A 20970-nucleotide genomic window follows, 5' to 3' on the forward strand; every position below is an offset into this window, starting at 1 on the left:
AGTTGAAAACAGATTTTTATTTTAGGTCTTCCTTCTTTATTAATATCCTATCTAATAATAGACAAAGATGGTAATTGACTGTACCTTCATTATGCCTCCCATTGGATAATCAGCAAGATATGCAAATTATCTGCCAACAAAGATGGCGGCTAATTTGCATACTGCAGGCAGTGAGCAACAGCATGAGCCACCGTCTGGGCCCTGTGTGTAGCCCTGGGCAGCGGGGCTTAGGCAGCCGAATTGTGCTGCCTAAGCCCCACCCCCATCCGGGACCCCCGTGTGCTGCCTAAGCCCCATGCCACCTAAGCCCTGCCCCCAGCCGGGACCCCATGGTGATCAGTGAGCAGGAAAGGGTGGCCTGTAGGCAGCACCCAGCAAGGCCTGGCCCTGGGTTGCTGCGGCAATCCCAGAGCAGGAAAGGGTGGCCTGTGGGCAGCCCCCATGTGCGCCTGCTCCTGGGTCTCCACGGCGATTCCAGAGCAGGAAAGAGCAACCTGCGGGCAACTCCCATGTGCACCATCTCCTGGGTCGCAGCAGCAATCAAGAAAGCATGGCCTGCAGGCAGCACTCCATCCTGGCCACAGCTCAAGGGAGAGTACAACACGCAGAGAGGAGCCTGAGAGATCAACAGAGAGGGGTGCCTGCTTCAAGCCTTGATGGTGTGGCTGGGGGCAGGCCCCCAGCAGACACACACACACACACACACACACACACACACACAGCGCCTACTCTGAGCCTCCAGTGTGGCTGGGAGCAGACCCCCAGCGGGTCACACACACACACACACATACACACAAACGGCAACTGCTCCGAGCCTACATGGCACAGCTTGGGGCAGGCCCCAGCAGACACATACACACACACACACACACACACACACACACACACACACAACGCCTGCTCTGAGCCTCTGCTGCCAGACTGTGGCCGTCAGTAGGACATCTGTGAGGGCTCTGGGACTGAGGGGCAGGCTGGGCTGAGGGAACCCCACCCCCCAGTGCACGAATTTCATGCACCAAGCCTCTAGTATGCATTTAAAAGAATATATTTTCCACTAATCAGTGCTTTTTCTGCATCACCAAATTTTGATGAAATGCATGTTCATTTTAATTTAGTTCAAATAATTTTTAAAAGTTCTCTTAACATTTTTGTTTCACTCATCTTATTTAGAAGTATATTTTTCAATCTCTAAATATTTAAGGAGTTTCAATTATAGCTCTCTATAATTAATTTCTATTTTAATTCCCTTATTGTCTGAGGACACACTCTTCATGATTGCTATTTCTTTTTTTTTTCTTTATTGATTAAGGTATTACATGTGTGTCCTTATCCCACCACATCCCCCCCACCCTACAACTCATGCCCTCACCCCCCTGGTGTCTGTGTCCATTGGTTAGGCTTATATGTATATATACAAGTCCTTTGGTTGATCTCTTCCCTTTACCCCCACCCTCCCCTACCTCCCCTTTGACGTTCGACGGTCTGATCGATGCTTCTCTGTCTCTGGATCTGTTTTTTGTTCATCAGTTTATGTTGTTCATTACATTCCACAAATGAGTGAGATCATGTGATATTTATCTTTCTCTGACTGGCTTATTTCCCATAGCATAATGCTCTTCAGTTTCATCCATGCTGTTGCAAATGGTAAGAATTCCTTCTTTTTTACTGCAGTGTATTATTCCAGTGTGTAGATTTACCAAAATTTTTGAATCCACTCATCTTCTGATGGGCACTTAGGCTGTTTCCAAATCTTAACTATTGTAAATTGTGCTGCTATGAACATAGGGTTGCATATATCCTTTCTGGTTGGTGTTTCTAGTTTCTTGCGATATATTCCTAGAAGTGAGATCACTGGGTCAAATGGGAGTTCCAGTTTCAGTTTTTTGAGGAAACTCTATACTGTTCTCCACAGTGGCTATACCAGCCTTCATTCCCACCAGCAGCGCATAAGGGTTTCTTTTTCTCTGAATCCTCGCCAGCACTTGTCATTTGTTGATTTGTTGATGATAGCCATTCTGACATGTGTGAGACGGTATCTCATTGATGTTTTGATTTGCATCTCTTGTATGAATAGTGACTTTGAGCATGTTTTCATATGTCTCTTGGCCTTTCTTATGTCCTCTTTCGAAAAGTATCTATTTAGGTTCCTTTCCCATTTTTTGATTGGGCTGTTTATCTTCCTGTTGTTAAATTGTATGAGTTCCCTGTAGATGTTGGAGATTAAAACCTTATCAGTGATAACATTGGAAAATATGTTCTCCCATGCAGTGGGCTTTCTTGTTGTTTTGTTGATGGTTTCTTTTGCTGTGTAGAAGCTTTTTATTGTGATGTAGTCCCATTTGTTTATTTTCTCTTTAGTTTCCATTGCCCTAGGAGCTGTATCAGTGAAGATATTGCTTTGGCATATATGTGAGATTTTTCTGCCTATGGATTCCTCTAATATTTTTATGGTTTCCTGTCTTATGTTTAAGTCCTTCATCCATTTTGAGTTTATTTTTGTGTGTGGTGTAAGTTGATGGTCTAGTTTCATTTTTTGCATGTATCTGTCCAATCCAGTTTTCCCAACACCATTTATTGAAGAGTCTATCTTGATTCCATTGTATGTTCTTGCCTCCTTTGTCAAATATTAATTGAGCATAGTGGTTTGGATCAATTTCTGGGCTCTCTATTCTATTCCATTGGTCTATATGTCTGTTCTTGTGCCAGTACCAGGCAGTTTTGAGAACAGTGGCTTTGTAGTATAGCTTGATATCTAGTATTGAGATCCCTCCTACTTTGCTCTTCTTTCTCAGGATTGTTGCTGCTATTCGGGGTCTTTTTTTATTCCAACAGAATTTTTTGGAGAGTTTGTTTTAGGTCTGTGAAATATGCCGTTGGTATTTTAATGGGGGTTGCATTGACTCTGTAGATAGCTTTGGATAGTATGGACATTTTAATGATGCTGATTCTACCAGTCCATGAACATGGTATGTTCTTCCATCTGTTTATGTCTTCCTCTATCTCTTTTTTCAACATCCTGTAGTTTTCTGAGTAGAGGTCTTTTACCTCTTTAGTTAAGTTTATTCCTAGGTATCTTAATTCTTTTGGTATGATGGTAAATGAGATTGCTTTTTTAGTCTCTCTTTTTGTAAGTTAGCCATTGGTGTATAGATATGCCATAGATTTCTTGGCATTAATTTTGTATCCTGCTACATTGCCAAATTCATTTATTAAGTCTAATAGTTTTTTGATGGAGTCTTTAGGGTTTTTATGTACAATATCATGTCATCTGCGAATAAGGACAGTTTTACTTCTTCTTTTCCAATTTGGATTCCTTTTATTTCTTTTTCTTGTCTGATCGCAATGGCTAATACTTCCAGTACTATGTTGAACAGGAGTGGTGAAAGTGGGCATCCCTGTCTTGTTCCTGTTCTTAGGGGAAATGGTTTTAGTTTTTTGCCCATTGAGTATGATGTTGGCTGTAGGTTTGTCATATATGGATTTTATTATGTTGAGGTATGATCCTTCTACTCCCACCTTGCTGAGAATTCTTTATCAAAAATGGGTGTTGGATTTTGTCAAATTCTTTTTCTGCATCAATTGCTATGACTATGTGGGTTTTTTTCTCTCAATTTGTTTATGTGATGTATCACATTTATTGATTTGTGGATATTGTACCATCCTTGGATCCCTGGGATAAATCCTACTTGGTCATGGTGTATGATATTTCTGATGTACTGCTGGATCCGATTTGCTAGGATTTTTTTTTTTAGGATTTTGGCATCTATGTTCATGAGGAATATTGGCCTGTAATTCTCTTTCATTGTCTTGTCTTCATCTGGTTTTGGTAATAAGGCAATGCTGGCTTCGTACAATGAGCTTGGCAGTGTTCCTTCCTCTTGAATTTCTTGGAATAGTCTGAGGAGGATAAGTTTTAGTTCTTCTTTGAATGTTTGGTGAAACTCCCCTGTGAAGCCATCTGGCCCCAGACTTTTGTTTGCTGGAAGCTTTTTGATGACTGCTTCAATTTCCTCCATAGTTATTGGCCTACTGAGATTTTTAGATTCTTCCTGATTGAGTTTTGGAAGGTTGTATTTTTCTAGAAATATGTCCATTTCCTCCAGGTTGTCTAGTTTGTTGGAGTAGAGTTGTCCATAGTATTTTTTAACAATCATTTGTATTTCTGTGGGGTCTGTTGTTATTTTGCCCCTTTTGTTTCTGATTTTGTTTATTTGGGTCCTCTCTCTTTGCTTCTTGGTGAGCCTGGCTAGAGGTTCATCAATCTTGTTTATCCTTTCAAAGAACCAGATCTTGGTTTCATTGATCTTTTGTATTGTTTTTCTGGTCTCTATGTCATTTATTTCTGCTCTGATCTTTATTATCACCTTCCTGCTGCTCACTCTGTGCTTTTCTTATTGCTCTCTTTCTAATTCTTTGTTGTAGAATTAGATGATTTATTACCATTTTTTCTTTTTTCTTCTTTTGAGATAGACCTGTAGAACGAAAACTTTCCCCCTCAGGACTGCATTCACTGTGTCCCATAGGTTTTGGATTGTCCTGTTCTCATTGTCATTCATTTCCAGGATGTTTTTAATTTTTTCTTTCATCTCTTTGGTAACCCAGTCATTTAATAGCTTGCTATCCAGCTTCCAAGTGTTTCAATTTTTTGATTGTTTTTATTGTAGTTATTTTTAATATTGTGCCATTGTGGTCTGAGAAGATTTTGATATGATTTCAATCTTCTTGAATTTGGAAAGACTTTGCCTTTGACCCAATGTGGTCTATCTTTGAAAATGTCCCGTGTGCACTTGAGAAGAACATGTATTCCATGGTTTGGGGTGAAATATTCTGAAGATGTCAATTAAGTCCATCTAGTCTAGTGAGTCATTTAGGATTGCTGTTTCCTTGCTGATTTTTTTTGTCTAGAGGATTTACCCAGTGGTGTCAGTCCCCTACCATGATTGTATTGTTATTGATCTCTCCCTTGATATCTTCCAGGAGTTTCTTTATGTATTTGGGTGCTCCTGCATTGGGTGCATATATGTTTACCAGAGTTATATTCTGTTGTTGTATCAATCCCTTTAGTATTATGTAATGGTCTTCCTTATCTCTTGTTATGGCTTTCACTTTGAGGTCTATTTTGTCAGATATAAGTATTGCTACACCAATGTGTTTTCATTTCCATTTGCCTGAAAGATATTTTTCCATCTCTTCACTTTCAGTCTGTGTTGTCCCTTGTTCTGAGGTGGGTCTCTTATACACAGTATATATATGGGTCATTTTTTTTTTTATCCATTCAACTACTTGATGTCTTTTGATTGGAGCATTTAGTCCATTTACATTTAAAGTTATTATTGACTAGAAACCCTGTGCACAAAATTCGTGCACGGTTGGGGAAGGGGGTGTCCCTCAGCCCGGCCTGCACCCTCTCCAATCTGGGATGACCAACTCCTGGATTAGGCTCGATCCCGCAGTTGGACATCCCTCTCGTAATCTGGGACCACTGGCTCCTAAGCGCTCACCTGCCTGCCTGCCCAATCACCCCTAACTGCCTCTGCCTTCCAGCCTGATTTCCCACCAACAGTTCCCCTGCCAACCTGATCTCACTACTTAACCGCTCCTATGGTGCTCTGATCACCACCTAACTGCTCCCCTGCTGACCTGATAACCCCCTAACTGCCCTCCTCTGCCAGCCTGGTCACCCCTAACTGCTTTCCCCTGCTGGCCTGATCACCCCTAAGCACCTCTTCCTTGGCCCCTGACACAATGGCTTTGTCCAGAAGGATGTCTGGAAGATGTCTGGTCTAATTAACATATTTCCCTTTTATTAGTATAGATAGGTACTTGTTTGTAGCCATTTTTTTGTGTGCCTGTGTTCCTTCTTCCCTTTTTATTCTTTTGTTTTACACCAGTCTCTTTAACATTTCTTGCATTGCTGGCTTGGTAGTGATAAACTCCCCAGCGTTTTCTGGCCTGTGAAACTCCTTATTTCCCCTTCAATTTTGAATGATAGCCTTGCTGGATAGAGTATTCTTGAATTCAGTCCCTTGCTTTGCATCACTTTGTAAATTTCCTTCATTCCTTTCTGGCCTGATGTGTTTCTTTTGAGAAATCATTTGATAATCTAATGGGAAATCCCTTAGATTGGGATTGGTTGACAGTGCTGTTCAAATCAATTCTATTTTTATTGAATCTTTGCCAGCTAGAATATAAATTACTAAAAGAGGGTGTTGAATATAAATTTCTAACAGTGCATTTGATTGTTTCTACTTGTAGTTCTATCAGTTTTTAATTTGATGTTAAGTGGCATGTGAAGGATTAAGTCTTCTTGGAAAACAGACCCCTGTTTTATATGAAATACCCTCTTTCTCCTTCATAATTTTTTCCTGTTCTGAATCTTCTTTGTCTGGAAATAATATAGCTATTGTATAAATCTCTTGATTCATGTTAGCATGATATCTCTTTCTCCATTATTAACATTAGTTTTATGTATAAAGGTTTATTTTGTTGACAAGATATAGTTTTCAAATATTTTCAGTCACTTTGATAATTGCTGGGTTTTAATTGGAATATTAAGACCATTCACATTGAATATAAGTATTAATATGTCGAATTAATATCATGTTTGTTACTGTTCTCTATTCATTGTATTTGTTCTTTGTTTCTCCATAACCCCTCTTTTTCTGCCATCTCTGGTTTTCATTTAATATACTGCATAATTTCATCTTATCTCTTCTATTAACATATATTTTTTTCTTCTTTTTAAATGTATTTAGTGTTTGCCTAGATATTGCAATATGCATTTTAACCCACTTCCCTGTAGCACAGGTAACTTCTAATAGAGTATTCCCAATTCCTTCCTCCCATTCCTTATGACATTGCTGTCATTCATTCCAATTGCCTATCTATACTAATAAAAGCCTAGGTGGCCCTCAAGGCCTTGCACGAGGCTCTCACATCATCACAAGATGGCCACCCCCACATCGTCACAAGATGGCCGCCCCTACGTCATCACAAAATGGCCACCACAAGATGGCCGCCCCCACATTGTCACAACATGGCTGCCACAAAATGGCTGCCCCCACGTCATCATAAGATGGCCATCCTCCACGTCGTCACAAGAAGGCTGCCACAATGTGGTTGCCACAAAATGACCAGCAGGGGAGGGCAGTTGGTGGCAACCAGGCTGGCAGGGGAAGGCAATTGGGGGCAATCAGACCAGCAAGGGATGGCAGTTAGGGCAAGATCTGGCCGGCAGGGGAGGACAGTTGGGGACAAATGGGCTGGCAGGAGAGCAGTTAGGTGTCAATCAGGCCAGCAGGGGAGTAGTTAGGGGCAATCAGGCAGGTAGGCAGGAGAATGTTTAGCAACCAGCAAGCAGTCCAGATTGTGAGAGGGTTGTCTGAATGCTTGTTAAGGCCTGATCCGGAATCAGGCCTAAACCAGCAGTCGAACATCCCCTGAGGGGTCCCAGATTGGAGAGGATGCAGGCTGGGCTGAGGGACACCCTTCCCATGCACAAATTTCATGCAGCAGGCCTCTAGTATGCTATAATCATCACTTGTTTCAATCTGAGATGTTTGTGTTTTTGGTCCACTGCAAGCTGCCATCTTGTGCTTCCCTTTGCTGTTTCCTGGGTTAGATTCACTGGATTTTGATTTTCATATCTTCATCATTACTGGTATATATTTATGTTTTTCTGGAATTTATCCTAATGTATTTTTAAAAGATTGTGTGGGTGCTTTGATTCACTCTAAGTTCTGAAAGCTTTAATTTCTTCTCTTTGTTTTTGAATATTACCCATTCACTGGATAGGAAGATAGATAGATGATAGATAGATAGATAGATAGATAGATAGATAGATAGACTTGAATCATAGGTGAATTAGAAAAAAATATTCAAAGTATTAACATATAAAACAAATGTGATACAGTAAAAATGCATATAATGTAAAAAAAGTATGATGCAGAAAAAAATTATATAACAGAAAAGTAAAATATGATGACAATTATCTTCAAGATATGGATATGATATAGACATGGGAGACATGGGTAGATAAAATTAAATTCTTACAAAAATTTAGGGAAGAATATGTATAAAGAAGTTCAAATGGATTATGTGGAAGGGGCAGGTAGAGTGGATGAAAAGAAAGGAAAGAATGTCATTGGAAACAAGCAAAAGATAAAGAAGAAAAATTTTGATTGCATAAAAATTCAAGAGCATGTATGAAATTGCATTTTAAAACAGTTAGATAGATGATAGACAGATGGATAGATAGATAAAAGAAAATTTGGGAAAACATTAAGAATGGATATTTATAAAGTAACATTGCTCAGGGCAAAAGTCTGAAGTTGTTTTGATTCTCTCTGAGTTCTGAAAGCTTTAATTTTTTCTCTTTGTTTTTTAGTTATTGTCATTTCATAATGATAGGCCTTGGTGGTTCTTTCAAACTTCATTTGTCTAAGTACCCAATTGAGTCCTTTTGAAAAATTCATGTCCTCCACTCTGTGGAATATCATTAAATAATTCCTTTGATATGTTCCTCCTTTGAATTTTTCATGTCCAGGAGTCTTGACTCCAATTACATCTCTATTAAAATACCTATATTAAAGTTTCACATCTTATATTCATCTTTTATTCCATTTTAATTTATTTACCTAATTTTCTGAAGAATTTTCTTCATTTTATTTTACAATAATTTTAATAATTTTTTATTTCTGAAATCATTTTTTAAAAATATTAAGACCACTACTTCTTTCTGTAGTTTCTTTTTCTTAGCGTCATGGAGTACAAAATGCATTCTCAAAACTCACTCTATAATTATTAGTTTTGTGGAAGCTTTCTCCTTCCTACATCATCTCTGTTTTTCATAGGGCAACTTTCTCTTTTTTCTGTTATCTTTTAATTCTAATATTGAAGAATTCTCTCAAATGTTTGTGGAGTTGTGGTTATCGGTTTCTACTTAAGAAGAGGCTGCAGAGTCCTAACAGGTTTGGCTCAGTGGCTAGAGCATTGGCCTGTGGACTCAAGGGCCCCAGGTTCAATTCCAGTCAAGGGCATGTACCTTGGCTGTTGGCACATCCCCAGTAGGGGGTGCAGGAGGCAACTGATTGATGTTTCTCGCTCATCAATGTTTCTAACTCTCTAACCCTCTCCCTTCCTCTCTGTAAAAAATCAATAAAATATATTTTTTTAAAAAGAGAGGCTGCAAAAATCAATCAATGTGATTCACCAATAAAGAATAAAAAAGGAAAACCATATGAATATCTCAATGGATACGTTTGATAAAAATAATATCTATTTATGATGAAACTTGCAACAAACTAGCAATAGCAATAAACTTCCCTATTCTTATTAAAGATATATTTTAATATATTATATATAACTAGTAGTCCGGTGCACAAAATTTGTGCATATTAAAAGGGAATTAATTGCCCTACTGGTTTGGCTCAGTGGATAGAGTGTCAGCCTGCAGACTCAAGGGTCCCAGGTTTGATTCCGGTCGAGGGCATGTACCTTGGTTGCAGGCACATCCCCAGTGGGGAGTGTGCAGGAGGCAGCTGATCGATGTTTTATTTTTTTTTAAATATATTTTATTGATTTTTTAGAGAGAGGAAGGAAGAGGGATAGAGAGTTAGAAACATCGATGAGAGAAAAACATCAATCAGCTGCCTCCTGCACACTCCCCTCTGGGGATGTGCCAGAAACCAAGGTACATGCCCTCGACCGGAATCAAACCTGGGATCTTTCAGTCCGCAGGCCAACGCTCTATCCACTGAGCCAAACCAGTCAGGGCAAAATATATATTTTTTTAAAGGAAATTAATTAGGGGAGATATTTTAATATTGCTATTTGCCCTTTCTCTATAATAGAAGTGTGAGAGATGAAAGGAAATTAGTAAAATATATATGAAAATGATATATAAATTTATTAATAAATAAACAGTAACAAAAGGATATAACAACAGAGGCATGATATAAAAACAACAAAAACATGATATGAAAACAACAAAAACATGATATGAAAACAACAGAAACATGATATAAAAACAGCAGTGATGCAAACAATGACTGATAAAGTGATTAAACTTATTCTAATATCTCCCTGTGCACCACATTAAGAGTGAAAACACTTTCAGAGTGCTTGACTAATTTCCCTTGTGATGAAGTATTTAGAACTTTAACTGTAAGGTCACATGTTCTTCAAACTCGAGAGAAAGCAACATATAACTGATCATGTGTGAAAATGGGTTTAGGTAGGAATAAATATGCCTACTTTGTCTATAGTTTGTCCTTGTGATTTATTAATAGTCATCACAAATGCTCGCATCACAGGAAACCGTCGTCTAATCAATTTAAATGGGAGGCCAGTGTCAGATGGGGACAAATTAATTCTTGGAATCAGAACAACCTCTCCCTCTGCAGATCCTGTTAATACTTCAGTTTCAATAATGTTAGGTCATAATCTTTTAATAATAAATCTGGTACCATTACAAAGACCCCACTTACTAACGAGATTTCTCAATAGCATGATGATTGCACCCACTTTCAATTTTAATTTATGACATCATTCCCAAAGGAGTAATACTATTAAGAAATTCTATGGGAAAATTTCCTTTCAGCATCATCTGTAGAATCAATGAAATCATCACTCAAATATGTGTGAAAATCTCCATTGAGTATATCCAAATTTTCTTCATTTAATTTTTGAACATGCTCATTTTTTGGACAAAGAATTGCACATTTAGATATATTTTTAATATTATCTATAGCAGTGGTTATCAACCTTGGCTGCACATTAGAATCACCTGGGAATCTTTTTAAAATCCTGATTCCTGAGCCTTATCCTCTGGAAATTGTTTCTTTGTTATGGGGTGGGGCCACAACATAAGTAACAAAGAAACAGAATTTCCGGAGGATGAGGCCCAGAAATCAGGATTTTAAAAAGATTCCCAGGTGATTCTAATGTGCAGCCAAGGTTGAGACCCACTGATCTATAGATACAGTATTTCCAAAGGTAGCTCCAATAATAGATCCATTACAAATCATTTCACTTGCACGCTCCACTCTGAGGGCGGGTTCCTGCCTGAAATCTCACCCTCCTGGAAACAGCTGCGGGAGGGCACAGCTGTTTCCAAGACGACCCCTGCAGGACTAACTTCCTTCCAGTTGGCGGTGGTTCTGGTCATGATGTTACACCAAGGGTTTTTATATAAGTAGATGTATAAGTATACAGTACTCATTACAAAATATATTAATGTATTAAATATTTTATAGTATATATTAATATGAACTTTATAATACATATACTATACAAAATGCATAGTATATATTTTGTACATATATATAAGTTGTCCCCCCAAAAAAGTATACACACTTTGAATGATTATGAAGTCAGTGTTTATTAACACACAGTTCATTTTCGAAACTTAAAAGAATCTACAGATATGAATAACTTTTCTTGTCAATGCCTTTTTTCAAACTAATGACCATTCTGGCTAGGAACTGCTATTAGCATGTAGCAATGGAATCACAAACCTCAAGAATCATTTTGTTCAGTATTTGTGCACCCTCAATTTGTCAATTCTTGTCCGTTTTTGTATCATAAACTTCATCTTTTATGTATCCCCATATAAAAGTCTTTTGGATAAATTTTCTTCTTTTTTTTTTTTTTTTAAGGACCTCTCATTTTATTTTTTATTTTTTTATTTATTTTTTATTTTTTGCTTAAAGTATTACAAAGGGTATTACATAAGTGTCCTTCCCCCCCCCCCCCCGGCCCTTGACAAGCCCCTGCCCTCCCTTACCCCCCAGTGTCTTATGTCCATTAGTTATGGTTATATGGATGCATACAAGTCCTTCGGTTGATCTCTTACTCCCCTCCCTCCTGTCCCCCAACCCTCCCTGGCCTTCCCACTGCATGATCTCACTCATTCATGGATAATTAAGATCTTTACAAACTTTTGAACAATAATAAATACAGTGGCAGAGCTGCCTCAAACTGATTTTTGGATAAATTTTCTTTGGTCAAAGCTAAGCCTGGCTTCACACATTACTTCAAATCAATTAAACCTGAAAAGGAATGAAAATTAAGTGAGTAATCAGCATCCTAAAAATGTATAGACACTTTGAATAATTATAAAGGCAAGTGTTTGTACTTCAACTGCATTTTCAAACTTCCCATAGCATTTTAGGATGAATTTTCTTTGTTCAAAGAGTGGTCTGGCTGAAAAGAAAGAAATATCAAGCTATCAGCTGTTGAAGTGTGTATATATGTTTTTGGGACACCCAAATACACAAATATGTAAAGCAAATCTTATACTTAATTGTGGAGAGCCGGCACAGCCATGGCATACTCAGCCCCATGGCTCCTTATGTGCCATGCCAGCTCAGCCTGGTTCAATGACCCTGAGTGGGGCGGGTGAAAGGATTGAGAAAAGACAGACAAGAGAATGAAAGTTGGGTCTCAGTGGGATGCTGCTCCCTGATGCGGAGACAGCGCCAGTGCCCACAAGCCGTGTCTTTATTTTATAGCAGATGCCACGAGGCAAAGTGATCAAGTTGTTTACAGCATTCTCATGAGTTTCAACCCTACTCAAATGCATGCACCTAAACTCTATCACAAGGCACGTGAAGCCACGTGTTCGGACCATAGGTTCAAGCTTACAACCTCAGCCGTTGGCTATGATTGTGCTGGGAGGGCCCTGCCCTCCAGCTGGAACTTGCACATGGCAAAGAGAGGACCCTGTCCTTTCATTAGTCTGAGGTTTGAACCTGGCCAAAACACTGTAACTGCACCCCACACTTAATGGTGATACTAAATGCTTTTCCTCTAAGAGTGGAAATGAGGTAAAGAAGTATGTTCTCACCAACTTTCCTTCAACATGGTTTTTAAACTCCTAGACACTTAAATAAGACCAGAAAAAGAAATAATTATTGGAAAGGAAGAAGTAAAGAGTATTTTTTGTTGTTGCTGACCACATGATTGTTTCTATAAAATCTAAAATATCTAAAATACCTTACTAGAACTCACAGGTAAACTTATAAAGATTATGAATACATGATTAATATTTTTAAAACCAATTCTATTTTCCTACAAGTGTAACAAGCAGTCAAAAATCAATACCATCTATAATAGTATCAAAAAGAACATAATAACAAGTTTTAGGTTTAATGAAAGATGTGCATGACACCTATGCTGAAAGCTATAAACACTGCCAGCTAAAATTAAAACAATTACATAAATGGAGATAGATACAATGTTAAAAATTGGAGCTCAAAAATATTAATGTAGGTCTCACCAAATTTACCTATAGATGCAATGCAAATCTAATAAAATCCAAATGACTTTTCTTATACACGTGGGCAAATGGATTCTAAAAGGCATGTGCACAACCAAAAGACCTAGGAAAGTCAAGACAATATTTTTCCAGTTGAATTCAAGATTTCTCTAAGCTATAGTTATCAAGCCAATTAAGATAGACAAATCAGTTATGCAGAATAGATTATTCAAACTAAGACCCATTGGTATTTTAATATTTTCATAAACTTGGGGTAGAAAGATATTTCATAGATAGCATGCTAAATATATTAAGCACAAAAGAGAAAGAATGGGTAGATTGGAAATCATCAAACATTTAAAAATCTCTCCTCAGTAGGAAAAAGACAAGTATCACATGATCGCACTCATATGTGGAATCTAAGTAACAAAATAAATTGAGGAACAGAGTGGATCCAGAGTGGGGAATCTCAGATGGAATGAGGGGAGGCTGGGTGGGTAGAAGATAATCAACCAAAGACCTTGTATGCATATATGCATAACCCATGGACACATACAGTAGGTTGCTGAAGGCCTGGGGCAGGAAGTGGGGGCAGGGACAGGCAGGGGCAGGTCAATGGTGGCGGGGGGAGGGAAGGGGACATATGTAATACTTTCAGAAAAAAATGTTTGAAAAAAATAGATATGGTTAAGAAAATGAAAGGCAAGCCACAGACTGAGAAAAAATGTTCACAATACATATATTAAACTAAATACTTCTATCTGCAAGATAAAACAACCTTCTACATATCCATAAGTAAAAGACAGCCCAATAATATCAAAGGGCCAAAGACCTGAGCAAGCACTTCACAAAAGGAGGTATATGAATTTCTAATAAGAATATGAAATTCTGTTCAACATCATTAGTCATTAAAGAAATAGAAATTAAAACTATAACAAACTTCAGAGGGAAGGCAGGGGAGGCTGGGAGGGGACAAGTAAGAGATCAACCAAAGGAATTGTATGCAAGCATATAAGCATAACCAATGGACACAGAGAGTAGGGAGGTGAGGGCATGTGTTGGGAGTGGGAGCAGCTGGGGAGAGGTCAATGGGGGGGAAGCAGATGTATATAATACTTTCAACAATAAAGAATTTAAATTTTATATATATATATATATATATGATACCACATCACACACTAGAATGGTTACATTAGCAAGGCTATTTCTAACAAATTTTTAAAACAGTTTGCTTCCAAAACTGTTAATGACACTCCTACACAGTGAGCCAGCAATTACACTCCTGATTATTTACTCTCAAGGGAAATGAAAACATGCTACAGAAATATTTATATCAGAACAGCATATTTATTCAAATTTGTCTTCTCTAGAATCAACCAAAACTTCTTTCAACAAGAAAATGAATAAACAGATGGTAGTAGACACAACAATGGAATACCACTGAACAATAAGAGGAACAAACTTCGAATCACCCAACAACTTGGATGATGAGCAAGGCATATAGCATACGTGATATATTATTGATCTATGAAATCCAATCACAGGCAACAGGAACATATGGTGGTAGAAAGGACAATAATATTTGCTTGACTTCACCTGGTCAGGATGCAAATTGAGGGGTGAAGGGTACATTGCCCTGCTCTTCATTTATCAAATAACATGGTAGTTTTCAGAAACATGTCTCCCTTTCAATCTCCTCTGCCTTCAAGATTCCACATGACACACTGGTTGCTTTCCTGATTGCTGGGAGCATGCTCATCCTACAAAGCATTTAATGCTCCCCTGACCATTTTTTTTGTTTCAGAAATCTCTCATTTACTCATTGCCCCCTGCCGTTCTCTTCATCATTGTGAAACCAATTATTTATTTTTCATTTTAGTAGCAATTCTCATAAAAGAGAAGACAGATGAGTCTCTTCAATCACCTATCTTTAAAAAGAATGCTTAGTTTATAGAATTTGACATAATAAGGTGACATTATTATTCCCTGATGAATATTGGGTACTGGAAAGAACCAATAATGAGTCTTCATGATTTTCAGGAATACAAAATATCTACTAAAACATTATTATCAGAGAAATAAAAAAGATCAACTAAGAAGCAAAATTACAGACTCAGGCTTACTAGTACAACTACTTTCAAAGGAAACAGCAGCCACTTCTGAAATTCAGATGCCTAAAAAGATTCATTACATGCAACAATAGCACAGATAGATATAAATTAACACAAACCAGAAATACTAGGAAAAAATGATAGATATTCTTGTGAAATTTCAGTTTATGTCTTATCATATCATTATTAAACTACATCTTTCCATTTATGTACTAGCTTTGTATGTCAAGATGGTATTTCTCTTAACTGCAGTAGGTCAAAAAGGGAGCACCTTGTTTTTATCTTTTTCAGATTTATTTTCTCTTAGTTGTTAATTAAAATTCATTTTAAGCTTACATTCCATTATTAATCCATTGTTTCATTTTCCTCTGTGGGTGGCCAGTTTAGTCTATCTCACTTTAGTACAAATTAAAATTGTTTCATAAAAATTCCAGATCTGTTAGGAGACAATAATTTTACAATGGTTTTGATCATAACAGACTGGAACTTTTCAATATTACTTATGTTTTTCTAATCCTTTATGCTTCGTTTTATTACAGCTTTGTCTATTGTTTCAGTTCTATTTGTTCTAATCTTTACTAAGGGACACGTATTTTTTATGTGTTGGTTCTTCATTAACTATGCTTCATTTATAAGATGTTACAGCATCCACAGGCATATCAAAATTTTTTCATTGTGTCCTTTCTCCCTAGGATGTCTGAAGAAGAAAAGCGTATCTATGACATTGCACTCTGCCACTTCAAAAGAGAGAAGGTCACAATTTCAAATATAATAAAAGTAGCATTTCCTTTCCTTGAACTTCTCCGTGACTATGGCTTCATCAACAATGAAATGTATGAAGTAGGTAAAGTTTATTATGTTACAATCTGGTAAACTAAGTTATATTTTGATATCCTGGAATCAAACATCAGAACACAGCTGGGCAACTGAGGAGTCGCCTATGAGTGGGGACCCTCTCAAGTACTGCTGTAAGTGCTCTTATAAGGTCAGAAGGGAGAAGATAAACAGGCATTACTGAAGACAGTTCTGCTCCTAACTGAAGGGACAGTGCTGCGTGGTGTCCCCTATAGTGGGGTTAATAGCACTGGAGGTAGGCTGGATGTGAAGTGGGTGTGCTACATAGATGTTTAATGCCTTGTAGGAATGATATACACAATATAGTATAAAATGGAAATTAAAAGTAATTTTAATGAATGGTTGAATAAGTTTAATGATTTCATTTATTGAAATAATAATTGATACAGCATTTCATTTCAATGAACATCAATTTAAATACTTAGATCAATTTTAAACATTAAAATCCACAGAGAATCAATGTCTTCTTAGGACAAATTTGAAAGTAGATTCTTGCTATTCTTTTAACAACAGTTTTCAGTTTCCTTTCCATTTTTTTTCTTGGAATTTAGGTTAATTTTAGCAAAAGGTGTAGGTGGAGATATAGAGGTGCAGGTTTTCACTTTCCCTACCCATAGGTTTTCTTTATGTCAAAGTTCACAGGAGCTTCCAGGCCAAGTCAGTCCTTGGGGAGGGACAAGGGCTGAGCAGTCCATAGAACAGCAGCTTATCGCCTGCTAAGTCTATTCCTAAAATATTTGACCAGGCTCTGAAAGGGCTACAAAACACTTAGCTTTAACCCAATTTGTTCTTCATAATTGCTTCTTATTCTATCTAATAGAAGTGAGGGTGTGGAAATCAGATTCACATATGGGAATTTTCAAGGAAGACGGATTGAGTTGTTTAACTACTAGTCATAATAATATCAACAAATTCTAAAACTGTACATGAGGCCCTAGCTGGCTTGGCTCAGTGGATAGAGCTTTGGCCTGTGGACCTAAGGGTCCCTGTTCTAATTCCGGTCAAGGGCACATGTGCAGTTTGCAAGCTTGGTCTCCAGTAGGTGGCATGCAGGAGGCAGTCTATTAATGATTCTCTCCCATCATCAATGTCTCTATCTCTCTCTACCTCTCCCTTCCTCTCTGAAATGAATAAAAAATATTAAAAAATAAAATAAAACTGTACATGAGAAGATAACTGTGTTGGGAAATTGTAATACATTAACTATAAAATCACTTTCTAAGGCTCTTTTGTAACTAGGAAATCTGTATTTATATTTTCCCAATTCATTATTTTTTAAGAAGTCTAAAGAATCTTTTAAAACACCGGGTTATGAAAAAGAAGTCATATACCATGTTCTCGATGAAGTGGAGAAGTCATTTGACCTGTCCCTTCTGGAAGCATTGTTCAGGAAGGACGTCATGGACACCTACCCTGGTTTAAATGATATTTATAAAGTCTTCAAAAAAGGTAATTAGGGCCCTGGCTGCTTTTGCCAAGTGGTTAGAGCTCTGGCCTGAGGACTAAAGCATCATGGGTTGATACCTGGTCAAGGGCACCTACCTCAATTGCTGGTTCGATCCCAGTCGGGGTTCATGCAGGAAGAAACAAGTCAAAATGTCTCTCTTAGATCTCTCTCGCACTTTCTTAACCTCATCTCTCCCTTCCTCTCTCTCTCTCTTTCTCTCTAAGATCAATGGAAAAAAATATGCTAGGGTGAGGATTTAAAAAAGAAGGTAATTAGGTTTATTACCTACTTTTTTATGTCCAGGGCCAATTTTTCCCCACAGGTATATATTGACTGTACCAGGTGTCAGGCACAGTGCAGGGCAGTTGGGATGTTGCAGATAAGAAAACAAATATAACATTAGCCACTCAAAGCTTATCATAAAGTGGCTACAGTTCAAACACCAACCTGCAGGTTTGAGTAACTAGGTATCTTGACTCAGGACAACCAGAGCCACAATGGATTCAGATTTTCTTAGAAGGACAAATAACAGGAAACACAACATCCCAACAGGCCTGCATCAGTTGCTCTTCTTTGTGACACTTAGCAGGGGTCCTCATGGCAGTCTAACAAGTTAACTATAACCCACCTCAAGTTACATCTGAGTTGCAGAATCCACACTTCTTTAGCCACAACATGCCCAGGGGAGTCAATATCTCATGTAATAATTCTGTAGTCATAACCTTCAGAGACCCCACCAGGACAGCTGAATTACAAGAGTCAATACATTGGAGGAAGACAAAAAATGGCTTGTGGTTCACATCTAGTCCCTCTCAGGCCACATGCAATTTGTCTACCTACAGTCACTGGTCATTTTAAAAACACTAAGCTCAGTGTCGGCCTACTAACACAGACAAGAGGCCACCTTCATCAGATTTCCAGAATAATGAGCAAAAAAGTCAGGTCAAATTTGTCCTTGAAAAAGGAGAAATGGTTTTATTAACTCATTCGCCATAACAAGTGTGATAAACAATCAAAAAATCATAAAACCAATTGCTCTGCCAGAGAGATGTTTGGATACTATACAAAACTACTGGTTTGGTTCTCTGCTTCTTTCCTGAAAATGCATGATTTTATACTTTTATATGGGTTCTTAGTAAAGAAGATGTCCTCCAATAATTTTTGTTTGACTTGCCTAGAAAAATTTTTATTCTATATATTTTTGGTCTCAAAAAGATCTCCAAATAATGATGGAGAATTCAAAACAAAAATGATATGAACTGGGAAATGCAGATGGTAATGGAACAAACATAAAGAGGTAAATGATCTATGTGTCTGCTGAACAAGGACAAACTAGATTAATCTCAGAGTGAGAAGAAGACTGCAAGTTGATTCAAAAAGGATAAGCATGATAATCCAAGATGGCAGCATAAATAAATGCTGGTACTCCTTGCCTCCCACAACCACATCAAAATTACAACTAAAATACAGAACAACCATCATTTAGAACTGCCTGAAATTTGAATGGAAGTCCTACAACTAGAGAATTAAGGAAGAAAGCACATTGAGACTGGTAGAAGGAGCAGAGACATGGAAGGGGCTGGCCTGACACCCACATGTGGCATTGTTTTAATTGGGAGGTATATCTCAGCTGTGGAGGCCTCCCATGAGGAGCAAGGGGTTCCAGCCCCACACCATACCCCCATCCCAGGGTTTCAGAGCTGTGAAGAGAAGCCCCCATAACTTCTGGCTGGGAAAATCAGTGGGGATTGTGGCTGAATGAAACAAAGGCTGCTGGAGACCCCAAAAGTTTCTCTTAAAGGGCCAGTACACAGACTTACTTGGGCATACTCCCTCTGAGCTCCAGCACTGGGGCAATTTCTGGGGGAAGGGGGATAGAGTGGGGTACAGAAACATATGGGGAGGAACTGGATTGTCTGGCATTGGAGCAAAAACCTGGGGGGAGCTTTTTCCCAGACAGTGGTGCTCTAAAGGGGTCATTGTTCCTATGCTGAGACCTCCCCAGTTGTAGAGCTCACTGGCAGCCATATCTGAGTTTATATCAGCCTGGCTCCCACTGTTCTCTCCACCCTAATGATTCCCTAAGACACCACCACCACCACCACCCCCATCCAATCTAAAGCCCCACCAAGATGTTTGCAGTGGCCTTTTCATATGAATGGTCTGTCCTGTTTCAGGCTTCAGACTTTCCTAAAATCTTTCAAATAAGCAGCAGCTGGTATCATCACGCCCCATACCTATCAATAAGAGTTCAAAGACAGCTTGGCCTCACCTGGGAACAAGTAGCAGCCATCTGCAGATTTCTCTATAGCTCCTGATGAGTGGCCCAGGGAGTGGCTGACTTTGCACCTCCCAGGAATCCCTAGAGACAGTTCACCTGGTGGACAGCTTTAGACCATACCAGATTACAATACTACTCATCCCAAAGCAACACACTCAAGGGGCAGACACAGTGAGTACCAAAGCCCCACTGAAGCAAGTCCTGCTCTATAGAGGTATCTCCTGCACAGTAGCTCTTCCACTGTAGTCACTGCAGGTCCTCACAGCCAACTGGCCTGGGAGTCAATTCCTACCACTGACTCCAACTACAACAAGACTGTGCACACAGCCCACACAAGAGTGTACCTAGAGTGCTCAGCTCAGGTGACGGGGAGGCTAAGCCACTGGATCTTAGAGGATACCTACTATACAAAGCCATCTACCAAAACAGGAGACATAAGAGCTCTACCTTAATATATAAGAACAAATAAAGGGAAAAATCTAAAATGTGGAGACAAAGAAACATGTCACAAATGAAAGGACAGAGAAATCTCCAGAAAAGGAACTAAATGAAATGGAAGCAAGCAAACTACAAGGTACAGAGTTCAAAACAATGGTTATAAGGTTGCTCAAGGATCTTCATGAGAACTTCAAGGAACATAGTGAGATTTTCAAGGATCTTAGTGAGAATTCAAGAACCTTAGTGAGAGCATCAAAGACATGAAAAATAGCCAGTCAAAAATTAAACATGCACTTACTGGAATAAAGAATAATTTATAAGGATTCGACAGTAGAGTAGAGAATTCTGAGAATCAAATCAATAATTTGGAATATGAGGAAGCAAAAAACACCCAAACAGAAGAGAAAAAAGAATCCAAAAATATGAAGATAGTGTAAGGAGCTTCTGAGACAACTTCAAGTGTACCAACATTTGCATTATGGGGTTACCAGAAGGAGAAAAGAGAGAGCAAGATATTTAAAACCTATTAAAAGAAATAATGACAGCAAGCATCTCCTAACTGGTGAAAGAAATCACCTTA

At 38.4% G+C, this 20970-nt stretch overlaps 1 protein-coding gene across 1 annotated transcript in view; it reads left to right on the forward strand.

Moving 5' to 3' along the window:
* Positions 1 to 20970, forward strand: part of LOC139015093 (nuclear body protein SP140-like protein) — a 69430-nt gene that overhangs the window by 5656 nt on the left and 42804 nt on the right. Inside the window, exons 2-3 of the mRNA XM_070422366.1 lie at positions 16062 to 16209; positions 17505 to 17673. Coding sequence (XP_070278467.1) covers positions 16062 to 16209; positions 17505 to 17673 — 317 coding nt within the window. The remainder of the gene's footprint in view (positions 1 to 16061; positions 16210 to 17504; positions 17674 to 20970) is intronic.

This window comes from Myotis yumanensis, unplaced genomic scaffold (assembly GCF_028538775.1).
Source record: "Myotis yumanensis isolate MYYU_CA2020_CCGP unplaced genomic scaffold, mMyoYum1.0.hap1 SCAF_8, whole genome shotgun sequence".
NCBI lineage: Eukaryota > Metazoa > Chordata > Mammalia > Chiroptera > Vespertilionidae > Myotis > Myotis yumanensis.